This window comes from Felis catus, chromosome B1 (genome assembly GCF_018350175.1).
Source record: "Felis catus isolate Fca126 chromosome B1, F.catus_Fca126_mat1.0, whole genome shotgun sequence".
Lineage (NCBI taxonomy): Eukaryota > Metazoa > Chordata > Mammalia > Carnivora > Felidae > Felis > Felis catus.
In genome coordinates, this window is record NC_058371.1 from 86,680,479 (window position 1) to 86,689,973 (window position 9,495).

Genomic DNA, 9,495 nt, shown 5'->3' on the forward strand with positions numbered 1-9,495 from the left:
CGAGTCCCCGCACTTTGTTCCGCCAGGGGGCGCTCGGCCAGGCGCCGACTCCGGGGGAGACGGGACGCGGGGAAGGCGGAGCCCGGCCCGGCAAGATGGCGCCGCCCGCGTTGTTGCGCCCGTTTTCCAAGCTGCTGGCTCCGGCCAGGATCCCAAGTGGCTGTGAGTGTCCATCCTCGCTCAGGCCTACCCGACCCCCCCCCTCCCGCCCCCGTCTGCCACTCCCAGAGTGAACCCAGCCCGCAGGAGCAGGGGGCGGCTGCGGTCTGGACTCGTCCCGCAGTGACCTTCGCCGGCCTGCGTCCTGGATCTCAGCCCTGACTGAGGCTCCCCATCACCCGCCGCCGACCCTCCTCTTAATGCCACTCGACAACTCTGAACCTATTTCCTGGGCTGTTCAAGCGGGGGGAGGTAGTAGTGAAGGGAGAATTAAAAGCAATAAAACGTAAATGTTAGGGTTTTTACTACAAGGCAATACGTTATGGATTTACAGACTCTGACCCCTTTCAGCTTCAGCGCGATCAAAATTCTACGTGCGGGAGCCGGCACATGACCGACCTGACTGGCTGAAAGTTGGACTGACCTTGGGCACCTCCGTCTTCTTGTGGATCTATGTGAGTTTTTACTCCCTTAATGTCACGAGACCCCAACACAGTGGGGAGGAGAAATGTCACTGTGAGATTGTTGCCGAGCAAATCTCCCATCCAGTAGGATGTTTATATAATTGCTAATTACATATTTCTTCATAAGGGAAGTCCCAGAGACTTAAAAGAAATATTAAAGATTTAAGCGGTATTGAGAAAATATGATGAAGCTGAAACTTCTGTCATTCATCCTTAAGTAGCATGATTTTGTGATGAATGGTAGTTTTACTAAATATTAATTGCACTTTATTTCCTAACGAGGATGGAGGCTGGTTGGGTTTTATGAAGGCACTTTTTTTCAGATGCTATAGGGACAAATCATCAATGAATAAGCTGTACAAACTAAATCCCACTAGACTTCCCAAACATAAGATTTTAATCGATATTTGCATAAGTACATTGTTGGAAATTGTATTTAGTGTGTTGCAGCTCCACCCCCCCCCCCCCCCCCATGCCGTTACATGTAAAAACTCATTTAATCTTTACAGCAACACTACGTGGTAGGTAGTTTGCTGAATCCTGGTTCTCCCTGACTTAAGAGTCACACTATAGACCAAGGTGAAATACTGCCTCTGTAATTTTTTTAAAGTTGACTCAAAGTATCTGTGCTACATCAGTGTTTAAAATGTTTTATTTTGTAGCTAATGAGTTTCTGGCTTCTTCCACTGCTTTCCACCTCCAACTCTTAGGTCTCTTAATTTGGGTTTTCTCATTAAAATGGCTTGTTAAGGGTCGCCTGGGTGTCTCACTCAGTTAAGCATCCGACTCTTGATATCAGCTTAGGTCTTGATCTCAGAGTCGTGCGTTCAAGCCCTGCATTGGGCTCTGGAGCCAACTTAAAAAAAAAAAAAAATATATATATATATATATATATATATATAATAAAATGGTTTGTTGACACGGGAAGGAGTAAGAGATGTTGAAAGTCATTTACAACTTAACAACGACAGTAACTAATCCTTTTTACAATAATATTTGTTACAATGGAATTTTAAAGTTTTCCCCAAAAAGCTTGATTGCTGCTGAGAACTCTGATTGAAACTGGATCTTTGACTGCAACAAATGTCACCCTGTATCAACCATTGTTTTGATATTATGTCACATTCTGTTAGACAGTGGTTTTAAGAAAGTGTCTATCTCCTGTGACATCTAATTAATACACTTATAGTTGAGGGATGGAGTTGATCATTCACTGAAGTATCAGACTTCTACGGTTAGAAGTATAACACACCCACCAACCAACCTGGACCTCATTTAAGAACTCAGTTCCAGGGGCGCCTGGGTGGCGCAGTCGGTTAAGCGTCCGACTTCAGCCAGGTCACGATCTCGCGGTCCGTGAGTTCGAGCCCCGCGTCAGGCTCTGGGCTGATGGCTCGGAGCCTGGAGCCTGTTTCCGATTCTGTGTCTCCCTCTCTCTCTGCCCCTCCCCCATTCATGCTCTGTCTCTCTCTGTCCCAAAAATAAATAAACGTTGAAAAAAAATTTTTTTTTTAAAAAGAACTCAGTTCTGGTTGGTTGTGTTGGTTTAGCTCCTCTGTGGTAAGTTATTTATTATATTAATTACCCCCCGAATGAAATAACTTATTTGGCAGAAGTTGAATTTAAGCTTGTAAGGGCTGCTGTCTTCAAATTTAGCATGCTAGATGGAAGTCAACAAGTATATGCCATTCATAGTTTTTGGGCTTTTGTATCTCTTAGTCTTTCATTTTTAACTAGAATAGTTGTAATTCTTTTTTGCTTTTCCAACCTGTGTAGAAAAACAAATCCAGGCCCCAGTGCCCCATGCCTTCCCCAAACCCTAGAATAGTTGTAAATTCTTTTAACCTATTCTTATTTCTCTTGTATACCTCTTATATACCAAATATAAGTATCATTAATTAGCCTCTTCTTTTAAGTTGCCAGGAAGATTACATTTCTAATTTTAATTGTTACCTACTCTAGCTCATCAAACAACATAATGAAGATGTTTTAGAGTATAAAAGAAGAAATGGGTTGGAATAAACTATTGAAATACTAATACAGTAAGTATGCAATTTTATAGGATTAATAAATTATGCAAGTTAATTTGGCCTCTTTTTAAATAGTGTATTTTGGTTGTTTTTTAATTGGGTTGATACATTTTTTTTAAGTATTTAAGATTTTTTTTAATGTTTGTTTTGAGAGAGAGAGTGTGCACACGCACGAGAGAGCAAGGGAGAGAGAGAATCCCAAGTAGGCTCTGTGCTGTCAACACAGAACCTGATGCAGAGCTCTCACAAACTGTGAGATCATGACCTGAGCCAAAATCAAGAGTCAGGTACTTGACCAACTGAGACACCCAGGTGCCCCTATTCTTTTTTGTTTATTTTATTTTAGCAATCTCTACACCCAAGGTGAGGCTCGAACTCACAACCCCAAGATCAAGGGTCAGATCCTCCTCTAACTGGGCCAGCCAGGTGTCCCTGTTGGGTTTACATTTTTTAGCACCTGTATTCCTGTCTGTGACAAATTTTTGAATTTTAATACCTTACCTCAAGTGTCTCTCAGCATAATCATTTTTAATCATTATGCTTTGACTATGTTCAAAGAACATTGTGTTAGAGAATGAAACCAAAATCATATTTTTTATTACATCATAGTCCTGAAGACACAAGTTACCACTATTCTTGTATATATTTCTTTTTTTTTTTTTTTAATTTTTATTTATTTTGAGAGAGAACAGGCATGCAAGTAGGGGAGGGACAGAGAGAGGGGGGAGAGAGAGAATCCCAAGGAGGCTCTGCATTGTCAGTGCAGAGCCTGATGTGGGGCTTGATCTCATGAACCGTGAGATCATGACGTGAGCCCTAATCAAGAATCTGACACTTAACTAACTGAGCCACCCAGGTGCCCCTTGTGTACATCTTATCTATTTATCATATACAACGCTTGAGTGTAAATTCCATGAGAACGGAAACCTTGTCTATTTTATTAATCATGATGTACTCAGCAAATTGCCCAGTGCCTGGGCCTACTGGGAATTTAATATTTGTAGAATGGATGAATATATATGGGCAGTAGACTGGTGAATCTTTTACCATATGACCACTTCATTATGATTGTCATTACAACTAACACCCAATTGGACAGTTCCTGATAAAATCTGTCTATGAACAAGATACTATACTCTGCATGCTCTGTGATTTAAAAAAAAAGGGGGGTGAGTTTATTTTATATGTCAATATATATATGTATATACATAGTATATTTCTGAAAATCCTTTTAAAGAAATTCTGTATTAATCCTTTTATAAAATGAAAACACAAATCTCAACTTTCATGGATTAGGTTGATCAAAGTAAGTAACATATTCACTTGATAATAAAATAGTAAATACTAGCATACACTTTTTAAAAATATTTAACAACTCTCAAACTCAGCTCTTTAGGGTTTGATAATCCAAATTTTTCACTTTTTTTCCTATTGGTATCACTTTGCTGTCACTACTTTAGTCAGCCAATCAAGAGATAAGAATAAAATAGATATTTAAATCAAGATGCTTTTGCTACTTTCTTATAGGTCACATAAAATATTTTTTGCTAGGGGCGCCTGGGTGGCTCAGTCAGTTAAGCGTCTGACTTTGGCTCAGGTCATGATATCATGGTTCGTGAGTTTGAGCCCCTCATTGGGCTCTGTGTTGACAGCTCGGAGCCTGGAGCCTGCTTCTGATTCTGTGTCTCCCTCTCTCTCTGGCCCTTCCCCTCTCGAGCTCTGTCTCTCTCTCTCAAAAATAAATAAACATTAAAAATAGATATATATTTTGCTAAAACTTAAGTAAAATGAAGGGTTGATACTCTTTGTGGATTTGTTTTCTAGACTTTCCAAGATGCTCTAAGGTGAATTATTCAGAATGGTCTAATTTTAATATTATTTCTGCTGGTTAATGCTATAGTTTTCATTTTTTTCTCTTCATTATAGGTATGCTTCATATAGTGATTATACCAGTTCCTTTGGATTCACCAATCTGTTGAGTTGTAAACGTGAGAGAAAAAGTTATATGTGAATGTATGTCAAATCAGCATTTGTTTGCATCATTAAATGAAAAAAATAAAAAAACTTCTGTGTTCTTCAGATTATATATGTTGTAACAATATGTCGAAAATGTCAGTTCTAGGGTATGTTATTAGAAATATTTTTATGTGGAAAGTACCATCTGATAACAGGGCCAGTGGTAATTAAGAACACATTGGTAAGAAAACTTACTTATTAAGGAGATAGATTAAAAAATCACTGCTGAAGGATTTATTCCTTATATCAACTTTTTAAAAAATAATGTGTATTTATTTTTGAGAGGGAGTGAGAGACAGACAGAGAATCTGAAGTAGGCTCCAGGCTCCGAGCTGTCAGCACAGAGCCCAATGTGGGGCTTGAATCCCCGAACCCTGAGATCATGACCTGAACTGAAGTCTGGCACTTAACCAAGTGAGCCACCCAGGCACCCTTCCTTGTATCAACTTTTAATTTCAAAAATTCTTAAGTGTCAGGGTGATAGAACTACTTTATTACTCAATACAGAAGAGCCCAAATACTGTTTTCTTCTGGAAGAGCCATTCTGGTAGGGTTTGTTCTGACTCTCTTTCCTTAAATTTGAATGGTTGTCATTTGGGTGACTTCTGTACTCTCCAGTTATGACAATGCAGTTTGTTGTCCCTTTTTATAATATGACTTAGCAAACTCCTGACTGTTTAAGCAAAGGAGGAAGGGGAGGGAGATTTATTAGGCACAAAATAAGATACATTTCATTTATCTTACATCAAAACCCTTTCTTGTGGGAAAAACAAAAACAAAAAACACCTTTCTTGTGTATCAGTTAATGATTTATCAGTTGAAATTTATATATATGCCACTTCATTAACTTGTGATTTAAACAGTGTACCATACATTTAAAAATTCATTTTTCATGTCTCTATATTGATGTTAAATGGAGAGACTTACTGTGTTATAATTACTTTTGTGTATGTTTTGGGCTGTTGCCAGCATTTATTCTTGGGAATTCATGGCCTAATATCTTTGGAAATCCCTTCTGAACATAAATTCAGAGTTAACATTATTTCAGATTAGTTACTTGATGCAATCAGTAAAAGACCAGATACAATAGTTACTGTCAACTTTTGGTAGTTTGGAGTCCTAGCTGATAGAGCTGGAAAGGACCTTTAGGGGTTATATAGACAAATCTCATAATTTTACAGATGCAGACACCAGAGGTGAAGAGAGATCTATTCAATGGCACTGTAGCAGATAGAATAATGGATCCCCAAAGATGACCATTGCCTACTCTTTGGAATCTGTATTAATGTAAGATTATATGGCAAAGAGGAATTAAGATTACAGATGGAATTAAGTTTGCTAATCAGCTGACACTTAGGGAAATTATCCTGGATTAGTTGGTTGGGCCCAATGAAATCACAAGGTTCCTTATAAGCAGGGCAGGGGCAGGGGGGCGGGGGGGGGGGGTGGGGGGTGGGGGGGAAGGCACAGGAATGTGTAATTGATGTGATATGAGAAAGACTCAGCTGACCATTCCTAGCTTTGAGGGTGAAAGTCCTAGACTTTGGGTCTAAGAGCCAAAGAATGGAAAAGTCAAACAAATTCACGCCTGAAGCCTCCAGAAACGAACACAGTCCTGCTGACACCATGATTTTTAGCCCAGTGAGAGCTGTGTTGGGTTTCTCACCTGAAAAAACTATAAGATAATAAATTTGTGTTGTTTTAAAACACTTTGTTATAGCAGCAGTAGGGAACACAACATTGTCACATGGTAATAGAAACCATGGTCAGGTATCAGGGAACGTTCCACTAAAAGAAACGCTTAAAAATTCACCTCCGAAAAGGGAATAGAAGACTTTAAGACACTTGAAATTCCAGAAACTGATGACCTTAGTTAGAAATAATAAACAATATCAACCATATGTCAGGCCTTGCAAATCTGGCTACTTTGTGTGGACTTTCACCTTGACTATGCCTGTATGACTCCAGGGGGAGCCATTCCTGAAGACCAGGGCTATCCCAGAGAATTTTTCTGTATTGATGGAAATGTTCTGTCTGCTATCCAATATAATAGCCACTAGTCCCATGTGACTATTGAGCATCTGGAATGCAATTAATGTGACTGAATTTTAAATATTTAATTTTCATTAATTTAAATAGCCACATGAGGCTGGTGGCTGCTTTATTGGATAGCACAGAGGTAAATTATTCTTTGGCTAACCTAGAGTTGTGCACATAGTGATACTGGTGAAAATGCTTTCTAAGTTAAATATTGAAACCTAACTCAAACTATGTTAAACTAAAAAAAGGTTATGAAGATACAGAGTGACTCAGACACCAAGAACAGGAATGCACCTGGGCCAGGAATAATGGATCTGGAACTCAGATGTTATCAAGACTCTTGTTCTTAGCCCTGCTGTCTGTGTGTCTGTTTTCTTTGCACAATTTTGTTTTCTAACTCAATCCACATTGTAAGGGGCCATAGTCAATAGTTCCTAGATTTACATCTTAGTTCAAGAGTGTAGCTGGATTGAACAAGAATAATTCTGATTCTAAATTCCCAAGAGGATCTTTGGTCAAATGATGGTTTCTTTAGTAATGATGTAAGAGATCCATTAAAAAAAAACAAAAAGGGGCGCCTGGGTGGCGCAGTCGGTTAAGCGTCCGACTTCAGCCAGGTCACGATCTTGCGGTCCGTGAGTTCGAGCCCCGCGTCAGGCTCTGGGCTGATGGCTCGGAGCCTGGAGCCTGTTTCCGATTCTGTGTCTCCCTCTCTCTCTGCCCCTCCCCCGTTCATGCTCTGTCTCTCTCTGTCCCCCCCCCCCCAAAAAAAAAACAACGTTGAAAACAAAACAAAACAAAACAAAAAAGATGCAGGGGTGCCTGGGTAGCTCAGTCAGTTAAGCATCTGACTCTTGATTTCAGATCAGGTAAGGATCTCACAGTTCATGAGATTGAACCTACGTCAGGCTCCAGGCACTGTGCAGTGATAGTGTGGAACCTGTTTGGGATTCTCTCTCCTCCTCTCTCTCTGCCCCTCCCCTGTTTGGCTCCCTCTCTCAAAAACAAAACAAAACAAAACAACAAACAAACAAAACAGACAAAATCCTTTGTCAAATACCATCAAGTTTTTTATTAGGTCAATATCAGGTAGACATTTTCTCAGATTTAGTATCTGTGGGGTAGTTATTCACTTATTCATTTATTATTATTTTTTTTTAGTTTTTTTAATGTTTATTTATTTTGAGAGAGAGAGAGAGAAGGAGAGGGAGAGCATGAGCAGAGGAGGGGCAGAGGGAGAGAGAGAATCCCAAGTAGACTCTGTGCTGTCGGTGCAGAGCCTGATGTGGGGCTTGAATTCACAAGCCATGAGATCACGACCTGAGCCAAAATCAAGAGTTGGACGTTCAACCTACTGAGCCACCCAGGTGATCCGCATTCATTTATTTTTAAGTAAGCTCTACACCCAATGTGGGGCTCGAACTCACAACCCCAAGATCAAGAGTTGCATGCTCTTCTAACTGAGCCAGCAGGTGCACCTAAATTCTTTGTTTAAGTTGCCATGGAAAGAACAGGCTATATAAATTTAGTTGCAAGTATAGGAAATTATAGGTTAAATTGTGTCCCCCTAAGAGATATGTTGTAGTCCTAACCCTCAGTATATCAGAATGTGACCTTATTTGGAAATAAGGTGGTTGCAGATGTAGTTAGTTATGATCTTCGTACAGGAGTGGACCCTTAATCCAATATGACTGCTATATCTATGAAAAGAGATACAGACACTGGGGTGCCTGGCCGGCTCAGTTGGAAGAGCATATGACTCTTGATCTCAGGGTTGTGAGTTCAAGCCCCACATTGGATGTAGAGATTACTTAAAAATAAAATCTTAAAAAAAAAAAAAAAAGGAAGAAGAGACACAGATACACAGGGAAAAAAACAGCCATGTAATGATGGAGGCAGAGATTAGAATCATGCATCTATAAGCCAAGGATTATCAGCAAACTCAGAAGCTAGAAAAGGCAAGGAAGTCTTCTCCCCTACAGGTTTCAGAGGGTGTGTAACCCTACTGACACCTTGATTTCAGACTTGGAGTGCACCAAACTGTGAAAGAATCTATTTTTGTTGATTTAAGCCATCCAAATTTGTAGTAACCTGTTTCAGTAACCTAAAGAAAATTACACAGAAGTGTGAGGGAATCTCATGTTTATTTTACCACAGATGAGAGAGTGAGTAGACGGGGAGTGTACTGAGTGACCTCCAAGAATAATTTAAGTATTTACTACCTTGATTACCTTTCCCTTTCATTTCATCTAAATGTTTTAGGCCATCAAAAGGGTGTTTATCTGCCAATTTGTCTCCGTAGATATTCTTATAAATTGTTTCACTTTATATTGATCTGTTGAAAGTACAGATTATAGCCTAAGAATTTGGTGTTCAGAAAAGCAAAGGCGTGGGGTGCCTGGGATGCTCAGCCAGTTATGCGTCCACTTGATTTCCACTCAGGTCATGATCTCAGGTACGTGGGATCGAGCCCCTCCAGCTGTTTCTAACTTTTGGTGGAGCCCAGGAAATCACTCAGTCTTTGAAGATTGCTTTTTAATTTATAACACTTAGGCCTTGAATAAGTATGATTAATATTCCAGTAGACGACCCTTAACAGAATGTTTTCAAGACTAGTATCTTCTTTGTCAACAGTCACAATTAGATGGAGTCCATATAATTACAATTAATTATAGGAAGTCATGGAGTCTCACAATTGGACTCCATCTAATTGTGATTAGATAGTAAGCCAAATTATCCCTGACCCTTGATTCTTGTTTTCCCAGCCAGACCAAGAAAAATGTCAA

General features: G+C 39.7%; 1 protein-coding gene across 1 annotated transcript; it reads left to right on the forward strand.

Moving 5' to 3' along the window:
* NDUFC1 (NADH:ubiquinone oxidoreductase subunit C1) lies at window positions 1-4,737 on the forward strand. The gene is made up of 4 exons (XM_003984994.4): window positions 1-162; window positions 511-614; window positions 2,586-2,665; window positions 4,580-4,737. The coding sequence occupies exons 1-3, from the start codon at window positions 96-98 to the stop codon at window positions 2,643-2,645; spliced, it is 231 nt and encodes a 76-aa protein (XP_003985043.1). The 5' UTR covers window positions 1-95; the 3' UTR covers window positions 2,646-2,665; window positions 4,580-4,737.
* The last annotated feature ends 4,758 nt before the right edge of the window (window positions 4,738-9,495 follow it).

Excerpts from the sequence above, each read along its gene's own strand:
- NDUFC1 (XM_003984994.4), top strand. The coding sequence starts at position 96 with ATGGCGCCGCCCGCGTTGTTGCGCCCGTTTTCCAAGCTGCTGGCTCCG. Across the intron at positions 163-510 it reads GGCCAGGATCCCAAGTGGCT|CTTCAGCGCGATCAAAATTC; the intron begins GTGAGTGTCCAT and ends GACCCCTTTCAG. Across the intron at positions 615-2,585 it reads CCGTCTTCTTGTGGATCTAT|CTCATCAAACAACATAATGA; the intron begins GTGAGTTTTTAC and ends TACCTACTCTAG.